This window comes from Bombus terrestris, chromosome 9 (assembly GCF_910591885.1).
Source record: "Bombus terrestris chromosome 9, iyBomTerr1.2, whole genome shotgun sequence".
In the NCBI taxonomy this organism is placed as follows: Eukaryota; Metazoa; Arthropoda; class Insecta; order Hymenoptera; family Apidae; genus Bombus; species Bombus terrestris.
In genome coordinates this window covers 17,635,600-17,652,878 of record NC_063277.1, presented here as the reverse complement: position 1 = coordinate 17,652,878, position 17,279 = coordinate 17,635,600, and the positions used below count along the sequence as shown (strand labels likewise).

Sequence of the window (17,279 nt, the reverse complement as noted above, 5' to 3'; positions counted from 1 at the left end):
TACGTATATTTAGTCTTTAGCGATATACTTTGAAGGCGATAGTCTCACATTTGTTTAATTTCGAAAATAAGATCTTTTTAAGTCGGCTATTTTCGAAATTTCGTTGCCACATCTCGTATAATGCGGAGACATTATGTAAGAAACTTTCGCTTACTATAAAATTTACGTATTTTCTCACATATGATACAAAAGGAGTCGCGATTAATCAAAGATCAAGTTAGTTTGCAATTTCTACATCATCCGTACATTTACGCGTTAGACTCAATATTATTCGTGTCTATCCGTTCCTTCTATTTCATTCCGTTCTCACTATCTATCCACCGCTTCTCGCACATATTTTTTCGTTCTAATCTCTCATTAGTACACTTTCTATTTATACATACCGAATATTTCACAATGCTAATACCGGTTACTTCGGTAATACCGATTATTGTTTGTAAGAGAACGGTATTTAACATTACATTTTACATTTTATAACGTTACACTAGATAAAATATTTTCTAAACGAAAATTGAAAATAACGTAAAGATCAATCGCGTGTTATTAACATCTATCGATAAAGGAAAGAGATAAGTTTCCTTGGAATCGTGTTAGTAACGTTTTATTACGAATGCAAAACAGATTTGAAATTTCAGAGAAAATATTTATAATACTTAACGGAGAGTCCAGAAACGTTTAAACTTTATTTAGAAAATTTTCATTTCACGCAGACGTTTTGCCACAAATTGTTACTCTTGCGTGTCACATGTTAACACCTCTTAACATTTACAACGAGCTCCATTGAACCTTGTTTCTATCAAGTGTCCCTATATATCTATCTATCTATCTATGTATACATCCTTTTCACTTTCAAATCGAACTTCTTTCAAAATGAAGTATAGTTCAAAAAATGTTGTATAAATTGATGAATTTGCCATTAGAAGTTCAATAAGAGGACAATTTTAATCTTAGATATGATAGAAGTCTTACGTTAGCTAGTAGCTTGTTTACAAAACAACTCCTTCTTCGTCGCTAGATCTAATTCTTTCCATTTACGCCATCGTTCAAGGATATTGAAAATCCTTCGGAAAATTGTGATTGTACCAGTCATGTCACCATGCACGAACAAAAAATTACACGTTCGCTAGATTGCGAGAAAATAGAGCGACAGAAAGTGCAGTGTAAAATATTCCACCGTGGAGGATCGTTCAATTTTTTATTACTTGGTGATAAATGTGAACTGTCCCAGTTCTCGACGCTGGATTGTGTAGGATCGACCGAAAATCTTAGTACAAAAACCCAATACAGTTAACCTTTCTCTCAGATGTATGGTCGAGAGTGAAAGCGTAAGCATCGTTCGCGTTGCTCGGAATTACACTTTTCGTGCGTTTGATCGCGAACGCGTTGCACCAGCAACACGTTATCGATCGCCGAGATGTCATCGCCGATCCAGATTTTCGTCATATTCGTCTCCTTGTTTTGTGCATCATCGATAAGTGCAGACTTTGGTAAGCGAATGGCATTTCAAAGTTGAATTTCTTCCTTTTCTTGAAGCTGGGATTGAAACAGTGCTGGGTGAGTTATTGGTATGATACGCGGATTCGACGGACTGAAGGATCGATTGACGATTAGAATCGATCGCATCGCTAGGAATAATTGGAAGAAATAACTGCAAATTGGTTCGATAGCAGCAGTAGTTTTAATTTTGTTCAGTAGCTTATTGTCTTCCTTTTGGGATTACAACAGTTTCGTTTCTTGCACGACGGTTCTTTATATATAGAACGTGGTTGCTTATTTGGTTGAGCAGTATTTTGCTGGTTTTTCCTCTTATGGGTAGAGAAAAGAGAAGGAAATGATATTCACGTTTAGATAGATAGAAGATAGTTTAGAAGATATCACCTGGGATACGTACAGGCAAAGTGTAAAATCGTAAATGCAGTTTTCGCAATTCTTCATTGTTATTTGCTCGCAATGTTCGTTGTTTCTCTTTACGGGTTTTCACGTAACATCTTGACGAGTTACGCGAGAGAAGGTTTCGAAAAATGCTTCGTTAAAATATTACCACGATATTGAATAACATGACTTTCACCATGGGCCAATCATTTTATTATTATTAATGCTATTATTATTATTATTAATATTATTATTATTATTATTAATGCTATTATTATCAATGCTTCCATTAATGTAATAACAAGATTATAAAGAAAGTTTATTGCTATTAAACAACGAGTAATTGATTAAACTAATAACATCGCGAGTTTTATGGACGAAAACTAATGCGTAAGGTGTCCTCAGGCGATCGATATCGTCGATATTTCAAGGTTCTCGATGAAAACGTGGTTTGTCAATAAATATTGACAATACATATTGATCTTTTTAGTCAACAACCTCGAAATACTGACAATATATATTGATAGTTTGAGTATATATCGGTAGGGCCCTAAGGAATGCAATGAAGCGTAAGCGATGCGAGTGAAATTTTCTCAAATGATTCGGAACAATTGTAAGGAAATTGGGGTGAACGGACGGACGGTCTGTTGCGAAAGAGGAAGACAGCATTTGATAGAAATTATAATTTCCTCGTGGTATTCGAAGAATAATAAAGCGTACGGAGTGTTTCATTCTATTTTCACGTTGTTTAGAAGAGTATTACTATTTTTCAGAAGAAATAGAAATAGCCGATTAATACTTATTCTACAATTAGAATAATAATTATTCATGTCTGTCACTAACATGCTTCTGAATGGTAATTTCGTATTTTTTCAACAGTAATGCCCCCATCTTGTTGCGTTACTGTTTTTTATTGAAATAATAATTAGAATATTGCACGATGTTGATACCACGATAACACCTGCTTGTATCTGCTTTTTTCTCTTCTAATTTTCATAATTGCATGTTGCATCAAACACGTTGAAATTATTACGAACTAGATTACTGTATACTTAAAATGATAACATAATTCTATGGTTTTCATGTTTCCAATTTATCTTTTCCTTTTCAGTTCAGGCAATCTAAAACGCCATATCTAGCTTCATAATTTTTTCTTTTTTTTTCTATTAAGAATTCGAATTCCTACGTGAGGTTTGTTTCAGCTGTGCAAGTTTTAATGGATTTCTTCTTTAATGGATTAGAGTTATAGCGTTGTAATAGTATTTCCTTTTCTTAGAGGACTATTTCAAGAATTGTCACCCAAACGTGCCAGGATTCGATGCATGCATAAGAGAAGCGTTAAATGCGGTTCGACCTTACTTCAAAACTGGCCTTCCCCAATACAATGTAGTCACCTTTGATCCACTTTTCGCCAAAGAAGTATCAGCGTCACGTGGAAATGCCAAACTTGGCTTTACCTTAACGCTAAGAAACGTTACCGAGAGTGGATGGACTAATAGTAAAGTGACGAAATTCGTCAGTGACATACCGAATTATAAGGTAAGCAAAGATGCCTAAGCACTAAAGCCAAGTAATAGAAAGCATAGTAGTTCCAACTTTCCCTTTTTCGAAATGTTTCGAACATAAGATCCTTATCTTTCTTATTGCAATGGTCTTTAAAGACTCGGAGGCGATCTATCGCAGCTGCAAATTAACAAAAATACACGCTGATCATTCGTAAATCGTTGCAACAAAATTTCAAAGTTTCTACAAATCGGTTCAAAGCGCGTCTCAACACGATTCCTCTTTTACAGCGTCGAAACTGTCTATTTCTTTCATAATACAAACGATAAATACTAACATAACAATCTAGCGCAAAGAGAAAGACGAAGATTTACCGCGATGCTCGTTACTAGTAATTGCTAATTAAAAAATGATATTAATTTTCAGATAGTATACACTCAGAGTTTCCCAGCAAAATTCCTGTCAGGTTGGTATGAGTTTAAAGGGACAGCACTAGGCTCCAGTATAAACAATAAGGGAAAATTCACGTTGGATCTTTGTAAGACAGAGTTTCGATATTAGCTTTTTATCTTCGAACGATTTCAGAGTAAATTAATATGCACGAAAAATATAATATTATCACGGCTGTCTTGTTCCTAGATGATTACTTTCAAACGACCGTCGTTACCAGAAAACCAGGACAAAAGGTTCAAGTCAATGTGGATGTACAACAGATCGGAGATTTGAAGCTTCACATCACAAATTTGCTATCCGGTCATAAAATACTGGAGAACATTCTCGATAAAATAATAAATGGCTCGTGGCAACCAGGATTTGTGGTTACCAGACCTATAATCAACGAACTCGTTTCTAAAGGGTACACGGAGATTTTTGACGGCTCTTTTCGTAATTTTCCTTTCGACAAAATCATCAAACCGAGACCTACGAGATAACTCTGCCAGGATTGTGTCACGATTCTTTGTTTAATTCTTTTGTAAAATATAATTTTTTAATTTTGGCTAATTTATTATGAAGAATTGAAATTTTTGTTTTTGTTATAATTTCTATATCGTATCCAAGTAGCTTCCAAATTATTTTCTTTCTGTTCTATATGTGCTCATTATGTAGTTTACGTTATCTATTTTTATTTTAAAACCACTTAACGATCGCCAATTATGATGTATTTGAACTTTAGATCAAGAAATTATATTTTACACAAGACTTTTAGAATAGAATCATACGTTTTTACAGATTTCGATATAATTTTATCGAATAAGCTGGTGAATGCTTTTGGTCATCGCTCGGTACTTTGTATTTTTGGATATTTTGTATTTTTGGTCGACACTGGTATTGCCAGAAATATTTCTTTATCGTTTGATTTTATTTTATACGCGTTTTGTAAGAAATAGGAAAAGGGGAAAATGATAAAACATAAGTGAAAAAGAAGGGTACAAATCTCACCTATGAGGTAAAGGAAAGATAATCACAAATCAACTAGATTCTTTTTAATTCAGAGAATATCGATTACTTGTACAAGTGAGATCAATAAGAAAGGATGCGTTTATTATGTAGAAGATTCTAATTAGAAAGACTGGAAATTCTCTAGACTAAACTAAACGTGGAGAGACATTTTTTTTATTTTCTTGAAAGAAGTCTTAATACAAAATGAATCACGAATGACATACTTATACGTTCTGATAAAAAACCAGGATATGGAAATTATAGGTTTCCGTAAACGTTTGATACGTAGCGATCTTAAGAGAGGTAGAAAGAGCTGATTGAATTTTTAAAAGCAAACACAAATTTATAGTTATTTCCTCTTTGTCTCTTAACTATTTTTAGTTACTGGACCTCCTGATCTTTTGTCAGACAATTTCGCAACAGATAATGCAATTAATTCTAGTTATTCCTCTTCTTCAAATGTCGTTATTTTCTTCGCGGCCTAATGCAAATATTCAAACCTGTTAGTTTCATACGAATGAAAAACTGAATTTTCATTTCTTTATTGGCTATTCGTCCAATGCAAAATCCCATCGATCGATACATCTATTCTACTCGTAACTTCTATTCTTCGATCGTATCTATCGACGTGTCCATTGAGTAAGACCACACAATTGGCTTTTTACGATAGCAAATTACGATTCAAGGATTATTCAAGAGCTTCTCGGAAATCGCGAATCTTCTCTTCTTCCGTTCGTACTAACGAACGTAACGAAGCGAACACGAGACTTTCTTCCTCTGTCAGGATAGCTGTTCGCCTTGAGAGGCTGACGGTCTCTGACCTCGCATTCTCATGGTGCGTCGACTCTCATCGGACACCGTCGATAATTTGCGTTGAAGGGAAGACATTAGGTAACAGAGGTACCGACTTTGAAAATGCCCCTGCGAAACGTCATCGTCTTTCTTCCAACGAAGAATAAATGCACCATCTTGTACCGTTTCCATCGAACGATCTTTGTGGATTAAGGTTGAATGGTTCTTTAATTCGACGATATGTTTGGAATTGGAAAAGCTCGATTTTTTAAAAAACGAAACCTCCCACGCAATTTTGTTATTCTTCGTTCTCCTCTTGTTTCCAGCCATAAAAATCTCAATGGCTTTACTCGTAGAATTAATTACGAGTAATTTTACTCCACTTTGAAATTTTTGATTCTTATAGAGGTAGAAGATGCGATAAGAAACGATAATCAGGGATACGCGAAATCACGCGATTAAACTTTTGAAAAATATCGCTGTTAAAATATTGCTTCTGAAAGATATCGACGTTTCTAATACGATTTTATTACGAATCGTTAACCTTAAGATTTGAAATATTTTAGATTCCTGCGTTCGCGTATAATGTAACACCGTATGAAAATGTTACGGTTAATAACGGCCGATCACGATCGATTGCTATCGCGAGCACGAATTACGGTGCTTATTAACGGTGCTTAACATTCTTCGCTAAACGCGCCAACTTCTCTGACGTCTACCATTCACATCCGCTTACTTTCATCGTACCTTGATCAAACTTTTATCGTTCGTTCGTTATAATAAATGTGTTCCGTATATATTAGTAATATATAAGCGTGTTCGGTGTTTCAACGTATGTTAAACAAATATTGTTGGTTACATTGTATTTTAATAAAGTTCTGTTATATGTTTGAAGTTCAAGTTATTTTTAAAACGAATAATTCCTTCACAGAGGATCAGAAACTTTAGTATCATAGTTCCGGGAACGATAACGATCTTCCAGAGAATTAAATAATTTTTCTCCGCCTTTCTGTAGCGAATTGCCATTTACTTCGAAGATTGGCAACCTTCTCAAGGGAAGATTAGTTCATTAACAAACCGTGTTTCCAAGATACTTTGTTATCTATTTTGTTAAGCGTGCAATATACCGTTGTAACTAGAAATTCGTAAGAATCTCGACAATATCGGCGATTAGCGCCATTTTTCGCGTATCAGTTCGTTTCTATCGTTTTCCACGCGTAGAAGAAAGTCGCGACTATGGAAGCTGTGAGAAAGTTAGTCACTAAGATAATTAACACGTGTCGTGCTCTGTATCGATCGCGTTGATGTTATGCTTTCAGAGAAGAATGAAGAAGGAAAGTACGAATTTATGAGAATTGTTTCTTTAGAGACCAGCTTGCGCTTTCTAACGCCATCACGAGAAACACTGTAAACATTGACCTCTATACAACGTAACGATCCTGAACGAAATTACATTACGCGTTAAAGAAGATGAAATCTTTTTACTAGTTTTTATTTTCCATGTATCGATATACAACATTCGCGGCTATAATAATTTTATAAAATAAGAGTCGTTTGCTTTACAATGTTTCTTTTTAAATAACATCGAAATAAATAAATATGTCAATACGATACGAATTTATAATATACACTTAATATAGTAATGCATTTTGATACTTTGCTTTGCACAAGAAAACGCTATGTCTATGCTAATTTAATTTCTATGACAGATGATTTTTCGTATTACAATTAATTTCTAAATAACCGAAAATAGTTTAGAAAAAGCATTACACAAAACGGTTTAAAAATTGTACAATAGTTGGCGATCTAATCGTTGAAGCCTAGCGGTTGCTTCTTTATACGCGCGTTGAAGTCACCAGCGGTGCTATCGTTTACCAGCGCTGCTTTACCGACGTTGACTTTCAACTATGTCATTTCTGAACTCTTTCAAGAACTTCTATACCATCGCGTTAAATCTGTTCGTTGTTTTACGCGCATTGAAAAATACATTATTGTATTGGTATCAATATCGATATAGTAAAATAAATGAACACCGCGTTAAATACAAGAATATTATGTTACATACTAATATAAAATAACATGTTACGATATGCAATGCTAAAGCGCTTGACCTATGCTTGTCCTAATGTAATTTCGTCGATTTTCTTTGCTCTTCGTTTCGTCGAGTTAATCGATTTGCTTATCTATTATATAACTATGCTCGCGTAACGCAATGTTTCCGGAACTTAATTCACAAACAACTCGTCCGCGCTTAATTTCGACATCGAAGAAAGTCCTTTAAAAGGGAGGTGCTCGATCCATCGTTGGATTCTGTTTTGTTCTTCGTGTACAAGCGTCGAAGGCAAAGCGGGGGCAATGTCAAGGTGCTATAAGGCTTGGCGCATCCCTGACTGTCGGTCATTCCACGCGGAGAAATTCGATCGACACGGAGGAGGTTCGGGACACACAGGAGCCAACGATCTGCAACTGAAGACAACGATGAAGAGCATCTTGTTGGTGTGCGCGTGTTCGTTGCTGATCGGCGTACAGGCTATCGGTAGATACAGAGGATTAGAGTTTTTAGAACCTTGCTCCAAGAGGGACTACAATATCGAGAGTTGCCTCGCTAGGTCAGCCAATGCGCTCACCGAACACTTCCGGCATGGTAAGAAATTATTTGCCTTAAACTTTTTGGCCAAGTTTAGTGCAATAATTAATTTAACCTAGATACGTCTGATTTTTCTTTTTTAATATTTACCATACGCGTGTATTTAGCTTCTTAACAGAATATATCGATTAAACGTTTGTTAGCAGAAACCTTAAAACAGATAGGAAAATTATTCTTGTTGAGTATCCTTTGGTAAATTTTTAGCGAAAATAGAATTTTGAATTCGACGTTTGAGAAAGTTGCGCGTTTTACACTTTTTGGTGTTGCCACAGAGACTGCCTCGGGAAGAGTGCCGGGATCAAAATCCTCCTCTAACGGTACCTATCTTGTAGAAATTCTCATGGGAATATCAATACTCTACTGCGCATAATTACATAATTGCGGAATTAACGTAACTCTAGAACTAAATTGTACACATAAATATTTAGTTTAATTATCTTCAGACATTTTACCTTTTATTTAATAAGTCGATAATTTTCTACACGTTCTGCGATTTATTCCGATTTATTTATTTATTTATTTATTACTATTTAAATATACACTAACCTCGTATACGTTGAGTTCTTGCTTATAGATTTTAAGAGGTACAATGATTGCTTACGTAAAGGTATCTTACTTTTTCCAAATGTTTGAAAATAATTTCGCCGATATTTATAAATATATTTGCAAATAAACAATTATTCTCTCCTGTCCTTAACAAACTCTTTTCTGAAAATACGAAAAAAACACGTTCTCCGATAAAATTTTATTTCGATCGTTTGATTTAACTCTACATTTCGTTTGTATCTCGAATCTGTGACTTTTCTTTCGATCATTCACCGCAAGACACCTGATAGGTCGCAGTCACCAAGTTGCATTACACACTTGCCCGAGATCCGTAGACCCATTTTCTAAAAGTAGGATTCGCGTGTCATGCGGTGAAAAATACGGAAGTCGAAAGTCGGGAATTACAGATTGCGGGAGCACGTGGTATCGTTGAGAACGAGTAAAAAAAAAAACATCGAGCGCCAAAGAAGCAGGTTATAACGGTGTATTCGAATGGTCACCCAGTGTCCTACATTCCACTAGAACTACGCATTACAGTACGATGGAATAGGTTCGGTTTACTCGAAAAGATCGAATAAAACTCGCCGGAATTTTTAACATCCAAGCGTTCATCTTTATTTGACATTTATAAGAATTTCTTTTCTCGCTATTTTTGATAAATAACGTAACGATAAACAAACGTAGAACGAGCCACGATCGATCGATTAATCTTCTACCTCCTTTCGCTGTTCCTTTTAATTATAAGCAGAAAATTCTGTCAGAGGCTAATATAACGTTGACGTTTATTCGCATCTGCTACACGTGAAATGAAAACAGATATTTTTTATATTTCTCTAAATATAAATCGAAACACGTCGATTTTCTCGAGTATCTTCGACCATCCGAAAATTTTCTTTCGCATCGTTCAATATTTAAATGATATTTAAATTTCATAATTTCGACGACAATCCAATAAAATACGAAATCAACTTCAAACTTCCTGACACAGATCAAACATGTTAATTTAGCGATTATCAAACGTCAGGTTTACCGCAATTGGGCTATCCAGAGGTAGAACCCATTATCCTTGACGAACTTCATATCGCACTTGGTGGAGGGCCGGATGGCTACAGGGCTCAGTTTAAGAACATTACAGCAAGAGGAGTTTCCATGTTACGAGTGACTGGTCTGAGGGCCAGATTATCGGAAGACGAGGTGCAGCTGCAATTAGCCCTCAGCATTCCGAAAATCAGAGCTGCTGCCAAGTACAGGTCTAGTGGTACCTTGCTGTTGGTGAAAGCCAGCGGTGCTGGTGACTATTGGGGTGAATATGGTAAGTAACGATAGTTATTTTTAACGCAATTGTCAATGAAGAATTTAGCGATAATCTCTGATATTTACTGATTATTAACGTAGTAATATAGTATATATGGTACATATTGATATAGCAAATATCAATGTCGGGGCCGACGTGACATTTTGCGGGGCCTGAATACACATTCAAATCCTACACTTAAATTTTACAACGAGGAATTATTTATTTACGAATGCTGTTACATGTCATATATTTTTTTATAAGCAGCTTTTTAACAAAATCCAAGTAATATTTTTTCGCATGCATAATTCGTCTTCAAGGGGGAAAAATTCAATGAAAGTAGAAAATTTGTAATCATGTATGACTTTTGCAAAAAAGCTATTGATGTAGTTTAATTTCTCTAGAAAGTACATTTCTCTGAAAACGCCTGGATTTTTTTATCTAAAGTAGTTTCCAGGATATGAGGACTTTATGGAGTTACACTGAACTTTCGTGATTTTTGTCACTCCTTTAAACTGAATCATCGCTACTAAAAAAATGTCTTGCATCTGTTAATGTTATCATCGTTCTGTGAAAAGTTAATCAAAATCGGTGTTTTTTAATTGGGTAATTTTCGTAGACCACGGGGCCTTTCAAAACGCGCGGCCGGGTTCCGGCGAACGCGCTGAACCTGCCTTGCGCCGGCCCTGATCAATCTTATAAGACGAATGATCGTAAAAATTGCCAAAATTTTTGCAGTCGAATTATCGTTTAGAGTTGCAATATTAGAAATTTGCAACCACGTAGATGGTAAATTTTCCTATCTTCTACGTTAGATTGAATTTCGATTGCTGGGCTAAATAACGTTAATCTGATTATTGAAATGTTAAATTTGCCTATCGTGCCAACATTGGTAAACTATTGAATGTTACAATTGCAAGAGTTGTAGGATACTACGATGAACCGTAGAACAGATACTTTGAGCGAAACGTGATTCGAATTCGAATAGGTTACTCGTGAGATAAAGTATCAATTAGATGACTACGAGTAGAAACGGGTTGCGACGGTGAGCAATTATAATCGAAGAGATAAATAAACAGCGACGGTAGAACATTGTGGGCTAAGTGAAAAGGTAAAAGTCACTAGCGTCCTCAACTTTCACCATCGACGTAATGCAAATTTGTTTTCAGCTGATTTTTATGTTCCGTTCCGCAGGCTATACTGTGTCGAATTCGCAACAATGTTTATTTAGTTATAGAAACGGTAATTTTAACGATAACATTGTTCAATATTAACCGTAAAGGTTTTTCAAAAAGATTTTCTTTTACTAAAAATTATCTTCCAGTACCTCAAGATTGAGTATTAATGAGCTATCTCTGTTGAATTGGAAAAGTATATAAACACTGACGTTAAAGATTCTTCATTTGTGTAATACAACGCACGTTACTAAATGAGAAAACAAAAGGCTGGTGTTCTTTTACTCGGAAAAATGAATTCACATAACAATTTCAAAATTTTTTAAAAAATTCGGCATACATAAGATACAAGTATGAATAATACAATAATCTTATAGTCGATTTATTTATTTATACAAAATTATTCAGAATTGTATATATATACGTTTTAAATTTATTATACATTCGTTCGTTTCAAAGTATTCAAAGATAGTTTTCAGCGAAAATATGGTAATAAACTGTTGAAAAAGTATGAAAAATGTAAGTTCCTTTTGTTTAATGCGACGCAAAATGTTTATCTAAAGAAACGTAAAAAGATATGGATAATGTGCGCATCGTGAGAGACACTGAGCTTATCTTCGCGCGAATGGTAACGTTGACCCTCTAATTAATTCGCCTTGTAGAATGCAACCAGTTTGATATAATTGCACTTTGCCGTTTGCAACGCGGAACGCAAACCTTGGCCAATGCGCAGGTCTTCAAACATCAATTTTTGCTTTTGGTAGGAAAATAGTATAATTTTTTGCAGGATCTATGAGCGTATAAATTCTGTGATTAATGGGAAAAAAATTGTTTAGAATTCTACCTGTGAAGTATATAAAAACAAGATCTACTTAGATTTAAAAACACATCTTTTATGATTACAGAAGGTGTAAAGGCAAAAGTATTCATCCGGGCGAAGCCATTCGCTGCTCAAGGTCGCAATTATTTAAGATTGCAGCAACTTAAAATGGACTTTAGCGTGCAGAATATTAAGATGGGCGTCGAAAATGTTCGCGACAGCAACGCCATTATTCGTAAGTTTTTTTTTCTAAAAAATCAATTAATTAAATCACACAAACGTATGCACCAATCTTAACTAAGGTTCAACTGTTCAAAATGAAATTTAATCCGTTAAAAATTACATTGCAAATTTGATCGACGTATTATCGTGTACTTGCGTGTATACGATTCAAAGTATAATAAATTATAGCGTTGCTAATTTTGTAAAAAGGGTGACGAATATATCAAGAAAGATTTTTGAAGTCTGTTTGCTAGAAGAACGACGTACGTGTATTAAATGTACATAACTATGTATATTTAAAAAAGATTCTTAATTTTCTCAGTAATTCATAAAAGCGAACTCTTCCAGGAACAGAGAGTCGTCTTACTTCTTAGAATTATAACATTTAAAATAAGAAAAATGTTAGAAGTGAAACACTATTTTATTTCTTTGTTTAACTACTAAGCGAGACTGTTACATAAACGGCAAAAGCGGAGAATCTTTTTCACCACCAAATAATGATATAATTATTGGTAATTTACTTTAAGTTTATCTTAGTCTTTCTAATGGTGTGTTCTTCTTCTATAAATCACCTGAATATCTATCTAAGCAATCAGTTTCTGATGGAAATGAACGAGTAAATTGCTGTATGTATAACATACTATGAAAATCGTAGTATTATGTACGAAAGCTTACATAAAATCGTTAAAGTTGATCTCAAACGATCTTAATTACCGATCGATCGTGTTTAATAAGAGTTTTTCTTTCTCTGTGTTATTTCAGTGGCAGCATTAAATCTCTTCATTAATACCAACAGCCAAGAATTGTTAAAAGAGATGAAACCTGATCTAAGGAGGAAATTAGTTCAGGTAATGACAAGCTTCGTTGAGAGGATCTTTGCTCAGGTACCATACGATGCGTGGATCATTGATTGAATCGATTAAAATGGCATCATATCTGTCGATAGTCACTTAAGGAAAAAGGATCACCAAATATCTTGCGACACATCGATTAAAAAATAAGAAGTTTATGCATACGAAAGATACAACTACGAAAATGTTATCTTTATGTTCTTATGTTCAAAAAAAGATTTTTTTTGTCCACTAGGAAACAGATGAAGTGGACACCAAAATTGAGTTTTATAAATATTTATTCATTTGTATATAATCTGTAATGTAAATTTAAATGTTTTGTTAAAATTGACGACTAAGAATCACAATGTCGAAAGCCAGTCTATTGCTGATTTTCATAAGATAGCGTCCTGCATTTATTATTATAAAGCTGTATCGTGGTGTAAAACGTACCGTGGCTGAGATACAGTTAACTTTTACAGTTTTGTTTAAATATAAGATTAAATTAGTCAAGCTGCGATAATTTCCAAAAGTAAATTAGTCGAATGTCGAATTAATTCGAACTTAAGATATTTCAACCTGATAAGCTTACTTTTGCATTATTTATGTCACTTATACGAATGTAAAATGTCGTAGACATTATGTAAGTGTATGTGTGATAGTTATAAGGAATGGATGATTTACAATAACAATTTAAATACCATCGAATTGGACTAATCGCGTTAAGTTATGTGTTCGCGTGTTCATCGATTGTATTGTTACGATTATTTATGACTAACTGAAGGATGAGAATGACGGAAGCTGAATTATCGTTTGATATTCTTGACATGCCAGTAAATTGGTATTCCTAACGATCGCAACTTTCTCCGTTTTCATTTTTTAGTTTATAACATACGCTTCGCATAATATGTTCTTTTATATCTTGCTTCGTGTTATATGTTTCGTGTATCGTTCGTTTTATATTCTCCCGTGTGTTTATCACGAGAAATGGATATATATTTCTTTGATTGCCATCGTTGTATTCGAATAAAAATGAACTATTTCATTTATAAAGAGCTTTTAAATCTATTTTAGTCCGAAGAACATATCGAACGACGTTATTAATACGAAGTTGAAAACAGTTTATCTTCTGGTATTTAGGAATTATGATGCAACGGTCGTTACATGTGTATGTATGATTGCAAATAACACGTGTAAAATGAATCGAAATTTCAATCGCTAATCACATATTAAAATAGGAATTTCCACGAAGGAAAATCCTATGATTTATGAATTATTCACTATACGTGTACACGTTTTGTATTTAGAACGTATATAATCTTAAAATCCTCTCAGTATGTCAAGGAATGGAATATCAGAGAGAAGAAGGCAGTTTGAAGAATTAATCGTTTATAACATTAAGGGAAACTTACACATTTAATGCGAAAACGTAAGAGACGAGAAAGCATCGTTTATTTTTATGACATACATTTGTTAATGAAATAAGCAAAAAGCCATCATTTCTCAAACTCAGGCAGATGAATCCACAGTGTCTACAAAAGGTATTTGCGCGTCGTTGTGTTTATTATGATATTTACATACTAATTAATTACGTCCAGATATATGGAATTTCGTATTATTTAGTAGAATTTCCATACGAATGCAAAAATGTAATATTATGAAAACGAAATGTAAAACCTGATGAAAAATGCATCATTGAGAAATAAAGATGTGCGCAATTATTTTTTCTAGCTATTATACATACAAAATTCAATAGCCTTAAATATAGAATCGGAAAATGTTTTCTAAGTTAATGCTTTAAATTCTAAAATTGTACATAGTCGATATTTAACTCGTGTTATTTTCATTTACATGATATTTAACGCATTTGTAATATTCATAGTCCACTTAACTAAGCTAATTATATTATATTAACAATTCATAATGTTTTAATAGAAATTTAATGCACCACACGGTAAAAATAAATTACAACTATTTACGCTGCTTGCTTCACTAAATTTAATTTCTTCAATGAAACGTCTCGTTACAAGCGAGTTTACTTGTCATCTTGTAATTTATCAATTTCAATGAACGAGTGTCGTGACTTTTAATAGAGTTCGTGGAAACTATACAAGATAGAAGAAACGAGAAGAATAATTAATGATTTTGACGTTTGCGACGTTCCGAAGTTCCGGAGCCTTTCGTGAAGATGATTATGCACGCCCGTCGTTATTCTTTGGATGGCAGACGAGGAAAATTAATGAAATTACCAATATGATTGGTCACATGATCTAATTCATATTGAATCATGCGCACGAAATGACAAAATAAACTTAAAATGCGATCGGTTGATCGTTTGAAGATGACTTAATTTCACTGTTTTTCGTTTTCATGTCTTTTCTTATATTATGAAGTATAATATTTGTACGTTGTACAAGGATAAAAGATATTTTCTTCTTGTAATAAAAATCGCGTCACTTTTGTATTGTCTGTATTTGTGTTTCTTGTATTTCTGTCCGTCTGCAAGGAACGGAAAAAGATGAAAAATAATATTTATTAATTTTTAATTATAAATAACATTGTTTGTCACTGAAACAATTCGTTGCCTTCAGATCATTTTTTCGCTCTTGTCCAGAAGAAAAATTAAACCTCTCAAGTTGTATCTCGTTCCAATGTAGTAAACAGAGAGAGTACCAAACCGGATATGATTTTTAATTACACGACATAAAATATATATATAAAATATACATATATATATATATTACACGGAAGAATTATTCAGGTTATAGCAGATATGATGCAGGAAAATATGTATTCTTAATTTAAGATATTGTAGTATTCCTCGAATAATCGTAAAATAATTATTTACATTCATAAAAGTACTATACTCGTAAGAATATTTTCACGTGTAAATTAATACAGGCACAGATACATGTAAATAATATTCCTACCAACGTTTATAAAAAAAGTAATCAATAATTCATGTTTTTAAAGAAGCAGATAAAGACACTGGTACTCCTTGAGTTTATATTTTTTATTGTGGTTTAACTCGAACAACACGATTCGAAGGTGGCAATTTTTATAACATATCCCTACAATTAACAAGAAAGTATTCGTTTTCTGCATTTGCTTTTGGCGATGATAATGGAAAGAAACGCGAATGAAATTAAACAAGTAGGAAACTTTATTTCGACGTATAAAGAATTTTATATTATTTATTCATTTATTTCTAATTTTTCAACAGTAGTTTTCTTTATGATCATCTTGATATTTTCATGACAACTTGCTGAATTTTTTTCTGAAGGAATGCCCAATACATTGATTCACGTTTATACGCAAGCTTGTTATTATTTATGTGTAATATTATATAAGAAGCTTTAAAAAATATCCAGAGAAATAAGTTTCTTATTTTTAATAATCTAAATTATAATACAATCGAAATAAATTATCGTTACTTAAATTACTGTTTTTGAGAGTTTTGTTCTTTAGAGTAAATAACATTAGAGTAAAGAGTTCTCTAGAGTAAATAACATTAGATTAAAATTAATGGAGAATCGTTTATCTTTCTTGAAATTTTATAACTCGTTATAGTAAATAGTTGAAAATAGGCGTTCCTGCCAAAATTTTATATTTAATTGTATTTCACAATTTTTTTATAGAATTCAGCAAGAAAATTTAATGAAATTTGACAAACTCAATTTCGATTCTATTTTTCAAATTGTCAAATAATTCCTTTAACGTTAAACCGTTTACTCATAAGTAGTCTAATTAACTTAACTATTAGACTTATTTGTTTTCTTCTTTAACTCTTCTAAAACTCTAACGTTTTTCTACTCCATTGTAGAGTTGTTTGTTATATTTAAAGCATGTGTTTAAAGCAACGGATTTATTTTTTATATCAACTTTTTTTTTTCTTTTAAAAATCGCTATTTACTTCTGAGAGGAACCAGTTTTTGCTAATTATTCATAAATACGAATTCAAGTAAGTTGGTAACCTATCTTATTATTCATATTTAATTTATTAAAGAATCTCAAATGAAATTTTACTTCTAAATAGGTTTTTGAGGTTAAATTGTAATTTGGTAAATGATATGTTTTTTAAATGATTGCTCATCTATAGGGGACAGTATCTTTTCACGTTCAAGCAAAATTTTATTAA

General features: G+C 33.3%; 2 protein-coding genes across 2 annotated transcripts; both read left to right on the top strand.

The window, feature by feature from the left end:
• Positions 1–2,715: 2,715 nt before the first annotated feature.
• LOC100643167 lies at positions 2,716–6,484 on the top strand. Its single transcript, XM_048408493.1, has 5 exons — positions 2,716–2,728; positions 3,044–3,063; positions 3,133–3,411; positions 3,802–3,913; positions 4,015–6,484. The coding sequence occupies exons 1-5, from the start codon at positions 2,716–2,718 to the stop codon at positions 4,305–4,307; spliced, it is 717 nt and encodes a 238-aa protein (XP_048264450.1). The 3' UTR covers positions 4,308–6,484.
• A 1,474-nt stretch (positions 6,485–7,958) lies between these two features.
• Positions 7,959–14,975, top strand: LOC100646789 (protein takeout). The gene is made up of 4 exons (XM_003397988.4): positions 7,959–8,251; positions 9,825–10,112; positions 12,175–12,324; positions 13,074–14,975. Exons 1-4 carry the CDS (start codon positions 7,963–7,965, stop codon positions 13,223–13,225), a joined length of 879 nt encoding a protein of 292 aa, XP_003398036.2. The 5' UTR covers positions 7,959–7,962; the 3' UTR covers positions 13,226–14,975.
• The last annotated feature ends 2,304 nt before the right edge of the window (positions 14,976–17,279 follow it).